At 39.7% G+C, this 17,744-nt stretch overlaps 1 protein-coding gene across 1 annotated transcript; it reads right to left on the bottom strand.

Moving 5' to 3' along the window:
* Positions 1 to 15,068: 15,068 nt before the first annotated feature.
* On the bottom strand, positions 15,069 to 15,461 carry LOC138911678 (uncharacterized). The gene has a single exon (XM_070211063.1). It carries the CDS (start codon positions 15,459 to 15,461, stop codon positions 15,069 to 15,071), a length of 393 nt encoding a protein of 130 aa, XP_070067164.1.
* Between the last annotated feature and the right edge of the window lie 2,283 nt (positions 15,462 to 17,744).

Here is a 17,744-nt window from a genome sequence, read left to right as displayed (position 1 = left end):
CAACGAAGGCCAGCTGCAACTTTAAATAATATATTTAATATTAAAATAAAACCCTCAGTTTTTAGAATTTAAACATAGCGAAATCTCAAAAAGAGTACCTAAAATGGAGCCCTTACTTCGAGAGAGCAATTTTTGAGTTTTGGAAAAAAAACTTTACGGCGCTTATGTAAATTAAAGCAGCTCGATCAGCTGTTTACTTAACGAACCGGTACTTTTGCCACTCACACGTTACCGACAGCCGGTGGAACACCACTATGTGAAATTTGAAAATGTTACTTTTATTAAACCAGTGGACAGAGGCTATAAGAGTAGCGCTACTCAATTCAGTGACCCTAATTAAAAATAAATAAGAAAAATAAGCTATTTTGTCTATATTCCATGATGATCCAAAAGACATTTATTTTGGAAAGGCTCGGGATAGTACATACGTATGAGTACATACGAAAATGTCAAAAATGCCACAAAGCAAAAACAGCTAAGCACAGAAAGACACAATTAACAATAACTGATATACCTATAAATGCTTTTGACAGAGTGATAGTGGACACTACGGGTCCATTACCAGAATCAGAAAATGGCAATGAATATGCAGTCACGCTAATATGTGACGTAACCAATATATTGTTGCCATACCAGTTGCAAATAACACTGTCGCGAAAGCTATATTATAATCAATCACTTGTGAAAATATCTTAAAATTAACACGTAAGAGGTTTTAGTCGGGAGCTCCCGACTAGGGGATACTATGAACCCTCTTCTTCCAAAATCAAATGCATATATACATTTTACTTTAGAAGCTATATGTCAAGTTTGGTGGCTCTATCTCTTATTATTATTCGCATATGCGTGCCATACAGAATTTGGGCAGTTTGGAGCAAATTTCGAGATGCATAATAGTCCAAACGCTGCTTCAAAGGTTGGACACCCACACTCAGACCAAATGGGTGGGGGCCGCAGGTATTGACAAAATCCCGACAGCCGATGGCGTAGTCAAAGTCTGGAGAGCGTGCAACATGCCAAGTCATCCCATATAACCAATTATCAGGTGGGCAAATCCAACGATAACACTCACCACAGCAAAACACTGCTTATAAATGAGACTAACTAAAATGGGTGCATTTTTTGTGTTGCGTCTGGTCACGGGATCTACATATGTAGTAAATTCGGAAATTTGTCTCCATCCCTTCGGCATAAGGAAGTTAAGAAACTGGCCCTTTGTTGTAACTGCCTCAGGAAGGGACACCAAACTCGATCTTGCAATAGTAGTCATTGTTGTACATCACACAATGTTGCATTTTGCCACTTGAAGAAAAGCTGAAATGCCGACACCATTACATACATCGGCTGATTTGGGCACCGCCACTTTGACGCACTCTCACTCCACTACCTCTCTTGCTGTCCAAGGTGTTCAGATTGGTGTTGTGCTCCTGGACACTGCAGTGGTAATGGTAAATAAGAGTTCTGGTTCCTTGTTTGCCTGTAGTGCCTTATTAGACTTATTCGCACAGAGATTTCGGTTAAGGAAAACCAGGTCGTCGGCAGTTGTCATGGGTCTCGGTGACACAAGCGTCTCTACTGAAGGATCAGCTGTTAGGATTAACATGAAGTCACAAGACTCAGATTATTCAGCCGCCTTTGACGCTCTTGTGGCTCCAACAATTACCGATGGTCAGCCCAGCTTCATCATCTATTCATCAGAGATGCATAATAGTCCACACGCTGCTTCAAAGGTTGGACACCTACTCTCAGACCAAATGGGTGGAGACCACAGGTATTGACAAAATCCGGACAGCCGATGGCGTAGTCAAAGTCTGGAGAGCGTGCCGAGTCATCTCATATAACCAATTATCAGGTGGGCAAATCCAACGATAACACTCACCACAGCAAAACAGTGCTTATAAATGAGACTAACCAAAATGGGTGCATTTTTTGTGTTGCGTCTGGTCACGGGATCTACATATGTAGTAAATTTGGAAATTTGTCTCCATTTTTGTCTGTTTGGCAAATTGTGCTTTTGCCAGGACTACCTCTTCTGCAAAAACTTGTTGTGGTTGGGTCGTCACCGGTGGATTTGAGAGACAGCGCAGTACCTCGTTGTTGGCTGCCCCCCGCTCACCTAATAGCGAAGCTAGTCATTTGGACGTCCGTTTGGATGAGTTGGATCGGCGGTTTTGGGAAATTGAAAGCTTGGAAGAGCCTACAGTAAAGGCCACCAAAGAAGAGGCGGAGTGCGAGCAGCATTTTGCCAACAACTTTTCCCGTTTACCATCCGGCGATTATTCAGTGCGGTTGCCTCTGAAGCGGAGTGCAGAGCTTCTAGGAGAGTGTTATGGCTAGGCTCATTGTCGATTTCTCTTGAGCGAAAATTGGGTAGGAATTCGCATCTAAAGGAGTAGTATTCGGCATTCATCGAAAAGTTTTTTGATCTAAAGCACATGTCGCGAGATAGTGCAGAGTTGAGTGGATGCTGTAAATACTTCCTCCCACATCATTGCTTCTTGATGGAAGACAGCACCACAACCAAGTTGCCTGTTGTGCTTAATGGCTCAGCAACTACTGATTCTGGACATTCTCTTAATGATGTACTGATGACAATCATTCAACGTAAGTTGTTTCACATTCTCATCGCTTCCGCACATAGATTTGGAATAAGCATCACACTTACTTTTAACATTACATAATAGCTTTCTAAATGCCATTACTTGATCACGAGATCAAACTTCAGAATGCTACTGAAGATACAAGCAGTAAAATTTTGCACGCTGTGGTTTAAAATGTCAAAAAGAGTTAAAAACAGGACCGTTTCATCTTAAATCAAAATTTAAGCCCAGGCATACAAATAATTTTAAACAAATATTCAATGCTATTTTGTGGCGAAAAGGACATTTTAAAAAATCAACGAAAATAAACAGGCCCAAGCAGCAAATGCACAACCCAACGAAGGTTTTGCATTATTGTTGAGGCAGCATTAATATTCTCTCATTAATATTGGATTCTGGGGCTTCAGCCCATATGATAAGTACCGAAACCAAAAATTGAGTTTGCTGTTCCAAAGTTTGGGGAGTACATTTGTGCTACTCCTAAGGGTACAGTAAAACTAATTGAAAATATTAACCTGTGCTTTTTTGCAAAGATATCGCACAAGCTTTTGTATTATTTTGTAAGTTCCATCATTGTGCAGCCAGCCAAGTGTATTTAATAAAAACTGGTCTGCTTCAGTTGTTTGCATTTATTTGATTGACTCTTGTTTCTTCTCTTTACGTTAACTTTGCTAAAGCCGCGCAGCTGCGCTGCCGATAATGCCAGCAGCGGAGCGGTTGCATTATGTGTATCTTATATTAATGTTGACAGCGCTTAGAGAGAGAGATTATGTTATCAGCACATATGCATGTACATTGTTAGGCGGCCAGCGTGGGACCGCTGACTCTGCATTTATGATACATGGAGCATGGAGATCATACTTAACTCGCACTTGGACTTAAGTATTTATGTAAATACTGCGGTGTTGCTCATCATAGTCCAGAGACGAATTGTAAAGCCGGCCACCGACGCGGAGGAGGTCACGTTCATTCAGAAATGGTGCAAGAGATGCAACGGTGCTGGATTTTTTCACATTTCCATGAGAATGATTCTCCTTGATATCCCATAAGTTCGCTCTCTGTACAACCCGAAGACGAATGCGAGTGCCGTGATAAATGTCTGCAACAGTGAGTCCATGATGCCTTATACGCTTCATAAATTTGTACACATAGCCGAATGTGCGCTGCATAGAGCCAAAAAATTAGCGTGCTTGCATCCCAGAGTTAAATCTGCATGTGGAGACTTAAGAATTTGTACTCTTTTCCTCAATTCAATGGTTGGAGCTTCAGGCATACAGGTCGCCGGCCAATTTAGGCGACCATTTAATAAATACAATGGGCCATGAAACCAGAGCTCCGACTGGGCTAGGACGTCGGGAACTGTGCGTCTAGAAAGAATGTCAGCTGGATTTCTATCAGTCGGAATATATCGCAACTCCATACTGGCAGTGAGTTCTTGTATAGCAGCCCAAACGATTTCCCACGAAAAAGTTAAATTTGAAGGGCTCATTTCTTATCCAGGATAGGACAAAGGACGAATCGCACCAGAAATAAAATACTTGCCAACAGCTTGGCTCCAACAATTCCAGTTTTGGGACAGTCAATGCTTTCAATGGCGTTACTCGAGACTTGGAGCAAAGGATACGACTTGTGGCTAGTGGACTCCTGGCCATTACGTACATGCAGGCTCCATAGGCCTCTACACTGGCATCGCAAAATCCATGTATTTCAACATCAGCTCCTTCGAAGAGTACTACTCTGGGAAACAATACATGGCGAATGTTGCGAAAACTGCTGCATAGCTCCCTCCACGTCGTATCACGTGCAATCGGCAAGCTTTTATCCAAAGTGAGTTTGGCCTTACAAAGCTGTTGGAGAAATATCTTTGCCTTAGTTATGACCGGTCCCAAAAGTCCTAGCGGATCATAAAACCGGGCAACAATAGACAGAACTGATCGCCTGCAGGGTTTAACAGTACAATCTAGATCAGAAAATAAAAATAGCAACTGGTCGATCGCTGGATCCCATACAAGCCCACTGGAAGTAACTATCAGCCGAAGTCACTCGGACACAACGATACTTTTTGCAAATATCAGCTGCGACAGCAACAGGATATGTGCGGAAGCGATGAGAATGTGAAACAACTTACGTTGAATGATTGTCATCAGTACATCATTAAGAGAATGTCCAGAATCAGTAGTTGCTGAGCCATTAAGCCTCACAACCAAGTTGCCTGTTGTGCTTAATGGCTCAGCAACTACTGATTCTGGACATTCTCTTAATGATGTACTGATGACAATCATTCAACGTAAGTTGTTTCACATTCTCATCGCTTCCGCACATATCCTGTTGCTGTCGCAGCTGATATTTGCAAAAAGTATCGTTGTGTCCAAGTGACTTCGGCTGATAGTTACTTCCAGTGGGCTTGTATGGGATCCAGCGATCGACCAGTTGCTATTTTTATTTTCTGATCTAGATTGTACTGTTAAACCCTGCAGGCGATCAGTTCTGTCTATTGTTGCCCGGTTTTATGATCCGCTAGGACTTTTGGGACCGGTCATAACTAAGGCAAAGATATTTCTCCAACAGCTTTGTAAGGCCAAACTCACTTTGGATAAAAGCTTGCCGATTGCACGTGATACGACGTGGAGGGAGCTATGCAGCAGTTTTCGCAACATTCGCCATGTATTGTTTCCCAGAGTAGTACTCTTCGAAGGAGCTGATGTTGAAATACATGGATTTTGCGATGCCAGTGTAGAGGCCTATGGAGCCTGCATGTACGTAATGGCCAGGAGTCCACTAGCCACAAGTCGTATCCTTTGCTCCAAGTCTCGAGTAACGCCATTGAAAGCATTGACTGTCCCAAAACTGGAATTGTTGGAGCCAAGCTGTTGGCAAGTATTTTATTTCTGGTGCGATTCGTCCTTTGTCCTATCCTGGATAAGAAATGAGCCCTTCAAATTTAACTTTTTCGTGGGAAATCGTTTGGGCTGCTATACAAGAACTCACTGCCAGTATGGAGTTGCGATATATTCCGACTGATAGAAATCCAGCTGACATTCTTTCTAGACGCACAGTTCCCGACGTCCTAGCCCAGTCGGAGCTCTGGTTTCATGGCCCATTGTATTTATTAAATGGTCGCCTAAATTGGCCGGCGACCTGTATGCCTGAAGCTCCAACCATTGAATTGAGGAAAAGAGTACAAATTCTTAAGTCTCCACATGCAGATTTAACTCTGGGATGCAAGCACGCTAATTTTTTGGCTCTATGCAGCGCACATTCGGCTATGTGTACAAATTTATGAAGCGTATAAGGCATCATGGACTCACTGTTGCAGACATTTATCACGGCACTCGCATTCGTCTTCGGGTTGTACAGAGAGCGAACTTATGGGATATCAAGGAGAATCATTCTCATGGAAATGTGAAAAAATCCAGCACCGTTGCATCTCTTGCACCATTTCTGAATGAACGTGACCTCCTCCGCGTCGGTGGCCGGCTTTACAATTCGTCTCTGGACTATGATGAGCAACACCGCAGTATTTACATAAATACTTAAGTCCAAGTGCGAGTTAAGTATGATCTCCATGCTCCATGTATCATAAATGCAGAGTCAGCGGTCCCACGCTGGCCGCCTAACAATGTACATGCATATGTGCTGATAACATAATCTCTCTCTCTAAGCGCTGTCAACATTAATATAAGATACACATAATGCAACCGCTCCGCTGCTGGCATTATCGGCAGCGCAGCTGCGCGGCTTTAGCAAAGTTAACGTAAAGAGAAGAAACAAGAGTCAATCAAATAAATGCAAGCAACTGAAGCAGACCAGTTTTTATTAAATACACTTGGCTGGCTGCACAATGATGGAACTTACAAAATAATACAAAAGCTTGTGCGATATCTTTGCAAAAAAGCACAGGTTAATATTTTCAATTAGTTTTACTGTACCCTTAGGAGTAGCACAAATGTACTCCCCAAATTTTGGAACAGCAAACTCAATTTTTGGTTTCGGTACTTATCATATGGGCTGAAGCCCCAGAATCCAATATTAATGAGAGAATATTAATGCTGCCTCAACAATAATGCAAAACCTTCGTTGGGTTGTGCATTTGCTGCTTGGGCCTGTTTATTTTCGTTGATTTTTTAAAATGTCCTTTTCGCCACAAAATAGCATTGAATATTTGTTTAAAATTATTTGTATGCCTGGGCTTAAATTTTGATTTAAGATGAAACGGTCCTGTTTTTAACTCTTTTTGACATTTTAAACCACAGCGTGCAAAATTTTACTGCTTGTATCTTCAGTAGCATTCTGAAGTTTGATCTCGTGATCAAGTAATGGCATTTAGAAAGCTATTATGTAATGTTAAAAGTAAGTGTGATGCTTATTCCAAATCTATTATAATGACTATTAAGTGGAGTGTCGCAAATAATTTAAATGTTAAAAACAGCTTCCGTATGGAAAATTGCGTAGCTAAACCTTTACGCTTGTACACTGAGCCTAACTTTTCTTAAATTTCCTTTGCAGGATTATCATTATAAACAAATGACAGAAATGAGACTCCTTGAAATTCAATTATGATACTTTTTGCAGCTCTTTCTGCCCTATTTATCGTCTATCTTATCTGTTTTATCTACCAAACATAAAAAATTAAATACATGATCGATACAGGCGCTGATTTCTCTATCTTACCTCCCACAAATCGCAGGGCTCAGCCCACAAGCTATCTTTACGCAGCAAATGGTAATCCAATAAAAAAGTTTGCCACAAAAATATCCACAGTCAATTTCGGCCTACGCAGAAAACTGGACTGGCAATTGGACATCGCTGACGTCACCAAACCAATCTGGTGGTCGACGTACGCAGAAAACTTCTTACGGACAGCTCTACAAAGCTGGGGACACGCCGTGCAGTGTGGAGTTCGAAAAACCAATATCACTGTGTTTCCAGTGTCCAATAACCGTTTCGAAGTACAGCAAATACAGCGACTCTACCATGCTCTGCAAGTACGCCGCACACGATGTAGAAACGACAGTACAGCATTACATTGTAATATTTGAGTTGATACAGTACGTCAGTGCTTGTTTGGTTATTAAAATCGAATGAATTTATTTAAAGTCAATATAATGCGCCTAGCTTATGGATACATGTATATACTTATGCTGTTATTAAAAAGGGAGAGTAAGTAGTTTGCATATTAGTGAACATATATGTTGCTCATGGAAAGAGCTCAGACGGAGCGTGGGAAGTGCTGCGTACGCAAAAACGGTCAGCTAGAGAGGCTAATGACCTGCGCTGCGTAATATGAGCCAGAGCCAATATATAAAGTGGCTCTGAGTCTGCTTAATGTATAATTGTTATTGTATGTGACTAAGTGCCGCATACTTATTTATATATTTTATTATTCTTTATATATTTATATTCATTTAAGGCATATACACACTACAACACCCTTTTAGAAAAACAACGTAATATAATGAAGTAATTTTTAATTAATTGTATACATTTTTTTTAAAGGGTGTAAATGATTAAAAAGAATATAAAAATTTATATATTTTTTATTTTGTTTTGTTTTGGCTGATCAATTATTTTGTATTTTAATTCTTTTATTTTTTAGAGCGTAATCGTCTACATATATTATAAAGTTCTGTACTATCTTTGCTATTAAAATGTTTTAGTAGGTTATTTATTTTACCAAATACTAGCTCATATGGACAATAAGTATGAGTCATAGAAGGGTCGTGATACAGTAAACGAAATATTGAAGCCATACGTCCCAATCAGTTTAATCAACTGATATGTTTGATCGTATGTATTCGTTAAAATTTCTATGACTTCTTTCGACAGCTCCTACTGTCTGGTGGCGGTGTACTGTAGATGTTATATTATTAATTCTTAGATATTTGCACAAGTCATTTATTATTGAATTCTTATATTCTGATCACATGTCCGTAATGAACGTCTTCATTGGACTGTACTTCAGAATAAAAAATTCAAATATAGCTTTAGCGACAGTGTTTGCATTTTTATTTGGATTGGAATGGCAACTAGGTATTTTGTTAAGTCAGAAATTAGTGTAACTGCATACGTTAGCCTTCTCTGATCTTGGTAATGGACCTATAGTGTCAACAATTACCCTGTCGAAAGCGTTTGTTGGTGTTTCAGTTATAATCATAGGTGGCTTAGTGTGCTTTGTTGTCTAAGCTTTTAAACATTTCAGAAAATTACTTACGGATTTTGTTATATGACGTGTCATATTTTTCCAATAGTAATGTCTTTTTATTTTTGCTAGCGTTTTTGAAATGCCTGTATGACCACCTTGAATAGGATAATCATGGAATGTAGACATTATTGCTTCCTTTTCATTATTGCTTTCCTTCTATATTTATTTGGGTTACCGGCCTGAGTAGCGCTACTCTTAAGTTCTTTAAATATATATTGCCCATATTTTTGAAAGAATCTATTGAAGTGTTTTCAAAGATCTTTTCACTCGGTACCACTTTGTATTGGCTGATTCCTAATATACCGGCTTCTTTTTCAAGCCGTTGGAAAAACTGACCTAAATCGATAGTTCCATTAGTGTAATGGTCGCTAATCTCAATTCTTGCAACAACCTTTTTACCATGTTTTAAAATACATAGCGTATTTGTTATGTACAAGGTCACTATTTTCCGAATAGAAACTATCAAGATATTGCATTAGCAAAATTTCTTGGTCCTACCCTGCGCAGGATTTATTTTGTCTACTTTGTTGTCTTGAAGCGACGTTCAAGGCATTTGTATTAGTACATTTTAATTCTTTGATGGTTATTCTTGATAACCAAAATTATCTTTTCCCTTAAGGTATTCTACAGTGAACTCATACTCTTCTAAATTCGTTAATTGTGAACTTGGATTTACCATTGAAAACAGAAATGTCAATGGTGAATGGTTTGTTTCAATTGTGAAATATTGACCATATATGGTCGAAAATGCGCTATTGCCCAGTGGATTGCTGCCAACTCCTGTTTGGTTTTACTTTTATTGATTTCTCTTTTTGTAAATGAACGAGAAGCATATGCTACGGGCAATTGTTTATCTTCGTACTTTCGCTGGCATCTAGTTTACTCGCATCTGTTATGATACAAAATTCTTGGCTAAAATCAAGGTATTTTAGTAAAGAAGGCTTCATAAGAGCTTTTTTTTAAATATTCGAAAGCTTTTTGGCATTCATCGGACCACTCAAACTTTATAGTCTTTTTACAAAATCTTGTTATGTGACGCAAAGTTTTTTATAAAACGTCTGTAATAATTGCAAAATGCAACGAATCTTCTTAGCGCTATCAGCTGGGACTGGATATTTTTCAATGACATCATATTTTTTGTCATCTGGCAAAATATCTTGATCACTACACTTATGAGCTAGAAAAGTCACTTCGTGCATGAAAAATGAACATTTTTCTGGATATAATTTAAGGTTAAAACGTTTGTTAAAATTTTGATCATGTGTTTTTTGGAACAACCGATGACGATTAAGTCATCCATGTACAAGAAAGTTTGTGAAGGTTCTAATCCAGAAAAAACGATGGTCATCATTCTTTGAAAATAATTAGGCGCTATTTTTAGACTATATGGTAATCGTGTATAACGATAGGATCCATTGCTCGTTGAAAAAGACGTTATGTTTCTAGAATTTTCTTCTAATTCTATTTGGCTAAAACCGGACATTAAATCTGAACATGAGAAATATTTTGCTGTCTAGTTGGTCAAGAATATCATCTATTCTTGAGAGTGGAAGTTTGTCGGACAAGAGTTTTTTGTAAATTTGACGATAGTCTATAACTAATCGCCATCTCTTGTTATCGGAACCAGGTAAGCCCTTTTTGGGGACAAGAAGTGTAGGGCTATTATATTCCGATACAGACGGCTCTACAATTTTATCCGAGATAAGCATTTCGACTTCCTCTATATGAGTAAGAGGGGCTCTGTAGTTCTTAATGTAAGCTGGCTCAGTAACTTTTAGTCTTAGTTTCTGTATATAAAAATTACTGCTTGTTATGGATTCGGTTCCGAGTTCAAATATGTCTGTTTACTTGTTGCAGAGATCGTTTAGTTGTGTTTTGAATAATAGGGGAAAGCGCTTTTTCAGTTTTTTCATCACCGTTTCTTGGCGATCTTTGCTAATTGCACGAACTGTTTCATACTCACTTAGCTTTTAAATTTTAATGTCGTTATGATTCACTATTTCTATTGAATTTATTGTATTTAATATTCAGACAATTGTTTGTTGATTATTGGAAATAGTATTTCCAATGAATATTCATTTATCAATTTCTTGATTTGGAATGAAAATATTGTTTTTTGGCGAAACAATATTGATTTGACGGACTGCTTCAGAACGGGCTGGAAGTATTGTGGCATTATTATCACAAGTGTGAGTTATTGGTAATTTTATTGGATAATTTAAATTATTGGGCTGAAGTATTAGAGAATCACATGTTTGTGTGAAATCTAATTGGAAATTATACTTTTTAAAGAAGTCTATACCAATAATGCCATCGCTGGGTATTGGGATATCGTGTCCGACTATGTGAAAGTCGTGTGGAATGAAATGTTTTCCGGTAGACAATTCTACGAATGCTTGTAGAAAAAACTGAACCTTCCCCGATTCCAGATATTTGAGTTGATAATTTTTAAATTAATGTTTTCAAATGTATCAACATGTTTTTTTAATATTAATATGTCTAGCAATAAGGTTTTTCGTTATTTATTTTGATGAAGATACTGCGGTTTAGATTGACTGTGTGAACTTTTCTTCTTGTTCCATATCTTAAGGGTTCTGTTGATTTTACAAAATAGTCTGAGTAACTCAGATATGATTGTTGTGGCCTCGATCCGAGTTGCCAAGGCCTCTAGAGTTTCCTCTATTTTGGCCTTGTGCCCTATTATAATTTCTGTTATAACTTTGGTTATTATTTCTAGAACCGTTGTTCTGATAATTACCTCTGCCACGGTTTCTTCTGTTATTTCCATATTGTCATTAACGGAAGTACAATTCAGAATTTGTCTGGCCTGTTGCTCCCCTACAACGGTTTTGAAATGGCATTATTCATGGTCTTAAATGTGCCTGTTTGCATGACCAGCTTTACCTTGTCAATTGCGTAATTTTGGGTCATGGCCTTTGCAACCTGTATTTGTTAGCTAGATCCGGGCTTAAACTGATAAACGCACCTTCAAGAGCCTAGCCGTTTTTCTCTTTTGCTGCAGATTAAGAAGTTTTGCAGATATGACGTCTACAGATTCTCCTTTTACTCCTTTGGATAATTAATTTATAATAGCAAGAGTTATCTGCTCATTAGTTATCAAATTTCTAGCGTGGCCCTTCATTTTAATCTTTGTTATGCTTACTGCTGTTAGTTCGTGGGTGCATTTTAAAGGAATCTATTAGATTCAATGCATCCAAAAAACGTTGAAGGTTTTCCGCCTTTCCATCGCCTTACCATTTCCATGGTAAGAGTAGGAGTTTTTATTTGAGTTTGTCAAGAGTGATTTATTAAATGTTATCGGCTCTTATTTTGTCACTTCTATGATTTGACGAAATTCAATCTAAGCAGCTTTACTTTTCCAACTATCTGGTGCCATTCAATTTATGGGTATTTGTTTGGTGAATATTGCTATTTAATATATTGTTGGTTTATTTAATACTATGAAGTCTAGGTTCTTCCTAGTATTGGATGCTCTTTAATGATCTAATGATCTAATGATCTAACTTGTATAGCCGGGAGGGTTATCAATACTATCCACTTTTGTGTGTATGTACAATGGAATTACGGTGAGAAATCTAAGTGAAATGTATCCATATCCATATCCGTATCCATAAAGTTTCTAATTCATATATGCTTACAGGGGTCGTTGAGACCAATTGTTGAATTCTTTAATTAAAATAGGTATCTTTGACATAGACCTCTCTAATTGCTTCTATTCCATTTCTAAGAATCTTATTATTATTCCTATGTTTTTCTCAATTTTTTATATGTATCATTTTAAGATTAATTTCATTTTTTTTATATCTTCGTTTCAAATCTCATTGTATACATTTTTAAATTTTATACTTCTAGTACATTTTTATATTCCTGTCCAGATCATTAGCCCTGCTTAAGTATTTCTTTTATATTCCTTATTCGGGAGCTCTCGACTAGAACCTCTTACTTGTTTTATTTTAGTTTTCTGACCACCCCTGCGTTTTCCCATTGGTGCACTCTACTCAGTCAGTAATTTGTAGTTTTCCGGTCCACGATCCTCGTCATCTGCCTGTAGGCTGGAATTTACTTATCCTCTTGTGTTTGTGATCCTCCAGGCATGGATTTATTTAATTTCTTGTATTTTTATTCTACTGCCTCCAGGCAGGGAATCGTGACCATGTCACGGTCGCCATGTAATATTGGAGTTGATACAGTACGTCAGAGCTTGTTTGGTTATTGAAATGAATTTATTTAAAGTCAATATTATGCGCTTAGCCTATGGATACATCTATATATTTATGCTGTTATTGGTTAACAGCTACAAAGAGAGGGAGAGTGAGTAGATGGATATGTCTGTGTTAGTGAGCATATATGCTCTTGGAATGCGCTCAGACGGAGCGTGGGAAGTGCAGCGTAAGCATAAACTCTTAAAAATTAGCTATAGCTAAACGAGAATTTGACTAAATGCTGAAGCAGGGCAATTGCAATCCAAGCAGCAGCCAGTGGGCAAGCCCACTACACATGGGAGTCAAGAAAAACAGAAACGAATGGCCATGCGGCAACTACAGACGGCTGAACCACATCTCAAAGCCAGACAGGTATCCATTGCCGCATATTCATGATATCAAATACAAACTGAGTGGCTAGTCAAACGTTACGACAACTGATCTGGAACGAGCATAAAATTAGATACCAATAGCCCAAGAACACCGCAGCAAAACCGCAACCGTCACTCCATTTGGGCTATACGAATTTAATGTATTGACATTTGGGCTATTTAACGCTAGCCAAACATTTCAACAATTCATGGACCAAATATTTCATGATATGGACAATGTAATAGCTTACATTTATGACATCTCAATCGCATCGCAAAATGAAGAGGAGCATTATAACCACGTCAAGGATGTGTTTGGAAGACTACGGCAGAATGGACTGCGCATAAGCGCCTCAAATTGCATCTTTGGGCAACCACAAGTGGATTTCCTGAGCTATCATGTCACAAAGACCGGCATAGCTCCGACCAATGATCGGATACAGGCCATCATGGATTTCAAAAGACCCACTCTGGCGCACGAACTCAAAAGTTTTTTAGCGATGCTTAATGTGTACAGACGATGCTTACCTAATGCAGCGTTTAAGCAAGGACAACTGCAAAAGAATATAATAGGCAACAAAAAGAAGGACAAGACGACAATAGTGTGGAACGCGGAAGCAGACCAGATGTTCGAGCAATGCAAGACTGATTTGGCACGAAGCAAGTCTTCAATTCCATTCATAGCTTATCGCACCCAGGTAAGCGCGTTACGGTGAAACTCATAAACGAACGTTTCGTCTGGAAAGACATGAAAAGAAACATAGTTGAAAAGGTCAACAACTCCATAAGCAGCCAGCAGTCAAAAGTCAACAGACACAACATAGCAGCGCTTCAAGAATTCAACCTGCCTAAAAAGCGATTTGAACATATCCATATTGATTTAATTGGCCCTGTTGCCACTGTCCAACAATTACAGGTACTGTCTGACGTGCATTGACCGGTTCTCACGCTGGCCGGCGGCAGTCCCAATAACATAACGGCAGAGACGGAAGCTAAATTGCATGTTTGGATTGCAAACTACGGCATGCCACACTTCACAGCTACCGCCGCTCAAAGCACCTTATGAGGGGCCATTTCTAGTTATCAGCCGCAACGATAAGCAATTTGTAATTGATATCAACGGCAAGCATGACACGGTAAACACCGACCGCGTTAAGGCAGCTGACTAGGAAGCAAACGATGCAACATCATCTTCACCTGCAACTAACGGCAACATTGTCCACCCAAAAAATACGTTCATTTAGCAACTTAGTTGCAACATTGGGGGGGAGTGGATGTGGTAGTCTCATCGCCTTAATAAAATATCTATAATCTATTAAACATAGCTTAGTCGTGAACGAGTTCGAAACCTAATCAGCTCTCGGTTCCCGAAAACGACTCACTAGAGACAAGTCATAAGAATTTTGTAATCATACAAATATATTCATACCTTGTAACTAATAAATAATATATACGAGTAAAGTCGCACAAACATATAAAACATTGGTCTGATATAAAAGAACCTGTTGAGTTACTAATCCTTTTAGCAACTGTTTAGGACCTAAGCCAAGAAATAAGTAAATTTTTGGCTTTTCACAACAACACCTTATAATTCAGTTTATTAGGCAAATTTATAAGGTTATTTGGCTGTTGCTCAGAATAGGTTGTTCGCTTCGCCTCGATCAACAACGAACTACGGGCCAAGACAATAGGTTGAATTTCCACTCGATGTCATCGGCGAAGCAGAACTGCCAAACTGCTTCCATGTGGGGATGCTGAGCAAGAGATGTTTTAAATCAACCAGCTCATTCTTAGATCCGTCTGGGCTTGTTGCGGTCTCAGACCAAGTTTGACTGGGTTTGCCACGAGTGGCGATGAATCGCTTTAGGGCACTCATAAATGTAGCAGTCGATAGGTCCTTGACTAGCTCTAGGTGCATTGCTATGCTGGTGAAACAAATGAAGACGCACTTGATGGATGGCCTCGTACGAACTTCCGACTTATAGAAGAAGGGTCTGCAATAATCGACTCCAATTACCGTAAAGGCTCGAACGTCTTTCAGACGTTCCCTTGGAAGCCTTGCCATCACAGGTTCGACAAAAATAGGCCTCGCTCTCAGCACTTCACACTTCTAACGACTGCTTAAGAGACTGTTCTTAATCCTACAATCGGCCAATATTTAAGTCGAATTTTGCCTTATACCCTTCATAAATTTGTACATATACCTGAATGCTTGAATCCCAGAGTTAAATCTGCATGTGGAGACTTAAGAATTTGTACTCTTTTCCTCAATTCAATGGTTGGAGCTTCAGGCATACAGGTCGCCGGCCAATTTAGGCGACCATTTAATAGATACGATGGGCCATGAAACCTGAGCTCCGACTGGGCTAGGACGTCGGGAACTGTGCCTTTAGAAACAATGTCAGCTGGATTTCAGTCCGTCGGAATGTATCGCAACTCCATACTGGCAGTGAGTTCTTGTATAGCAACCCAAACGCTTTGCCACGAAAACGTTAAATTTGAAGGGCTCATTTCTTATTCAGGATAGGACAACGGACGAATCGCACCAGCAATAAAAGACTTGCCAACGCTTGACTCCAACAGTTCCAGTTTTGGGACAGTCAATGCTTTTAATGGCGCTACTTGAGACTTGATGCAAAGGATACGACTAGTGGCTAGTGGATTCCTGGCCATTAGGTAGATGCAGGCTCCATAGGCCTCTACACTGGCATCGCAAAATCCATGTATTTCAACATCAGCTCCCTCGAAGAGTACTACTCTGGGAATCGATGCATGGCGAATGTTACGAAAACTGCTGCATAGCTACCTCCACGTCGTATTAAGTGTAATCGGAAAGCTTTCATCCTTACATAGCTGTTGGAGAAATATTTTTGGCTTAGTTATGACTGGTCCCAAAGGTCCAAGCGGATCATAAAACCGGGCAACAATAGGCAGAGCTGATCGCCTGCAGGGTTTAATAGTACAATCTAGAACAGAAAATGAAAATAGCAACTGGTCGATCTCTAAATCCCATGCAAGACCAAGGGCATTGGTGACTTCGCTTCCATCATCGAACTTCAAGTACTGTTTCCTATCTTCATAAGCTATTCCATTGAGTACTTATTGGTGACTGAAACACCACTTCGAAGCTTGAAGTTTCCACGAGACAATATCCAAGCCGTCTGATGAATTTTTTCTCTGGGTTCAGCAACTGAGTTGATTCCGGATATTAAATCGTAAACGTAAAATGATGGCATCCGATCCAATTGGACATTCATCACGCTCATCAAAGGCCAACTGGTGCATTGCGCGCACGGACTGAAATGATGCTAATTAGGTCCCATATGTTACTGTATCTCATTTTAAGATTTCGATATCCTTCTAAGGCGAGTCCCTCCACATGATTCACTGGAAGTAACTTTCAGCTGCCAGAGCAACAGCCATCAGTAGATCATTAAGAGAATGTCCAGAATCAGTAGCTGCTGAGCCATTAAGCACAACAGGCAACTTGGTTGTGGTGCTGTCTGTTTTCGCTCAAGACTCTCCCAGAAGCTCTGCACTCCTCTTCAGAGGCAACAATTAAGTACTCTCCGGATGGTAAACGGTAGAAGTAATTGGCGAAATGCTGCTCGCATTTGTGGCCTTTACTGTAGGCTCTTTCAAGCTTTCAATTTGCCAAAACCGCCGAACCAACTCATTCAGACGGACGTCCAACTGACTAGCTTTGCTATTAGGAGTGCGGCCGCCAGCCAACAACGAGGTACTGCGTGGTCTCTTAAATCCACCGTTCACGAACCAGCCAAGACGAGTTTTTTGCAGAAGAGGTAGTCCTGGCAAAAGCACAATTTGCCCAACAGACAAAAGCTCATAGAAAAGGCTCGCTCCAATTAAGAGATCCACTCGCTGTGGCTTCTTGAACGCAGGATCAGCCAACCTTATGTTCGAGGGAATTTTCCAGTCTGATGAATCGATGACGATGCTGGGCTGACCATCGGTAATTGTTGGAGCCACAAGAGGATCAAAGGTGGCTTAATAATCTGAGTCTTGTGACTTCATGTTAATCCTAACAGCTGATCCTTCAGTAGAGACGCTTGTTTCTCCGAGACCCATGACAACTGCCGACGACCTGGTTTTCCTTAACCGAAGTCGTTGTGCGGGATGTGACCATGTGCAACTGCGAGCCTGATAATAAGGCCCTACTGGGAAACAAGGAATAAGAACTATTATTTACCAGTACCACTGCAGTGGCCAGGAGCACAACACCAGACTGAAGACCTTGGACAGCAAGAGAGGTAGTGAAGTGAGTGGGTGTAATGGTGTCGGCATTTCAGTTTCTCTTCAAGTGGCAAAATTCAACAGTGTGTGATGC

The sequence above is a fragment of the Drosophila virilis genome, unplaced genomic scaffold (assembly GCF_030788295.1).
Source record: "Drosophila virilis strain 15010-1051.87 unplaced genomic scaffold, Dvir_AGI_RSII-ME tig00001990, whole genome shotgun sequence".
In the NCBI taxonomy this organism is placed as follows: domain Eukaryota; kingdom Metazoa; phylum Arthropoda; class Insecta; order Diptera; family Drosophilidae; genus Drosophila; species Drosophila virilis.
The sequence above is the reverse complement of the archived record's forward strand: the minus strand, read 5'-3'. Positions and strand labels throughout refer to the sequence as shown.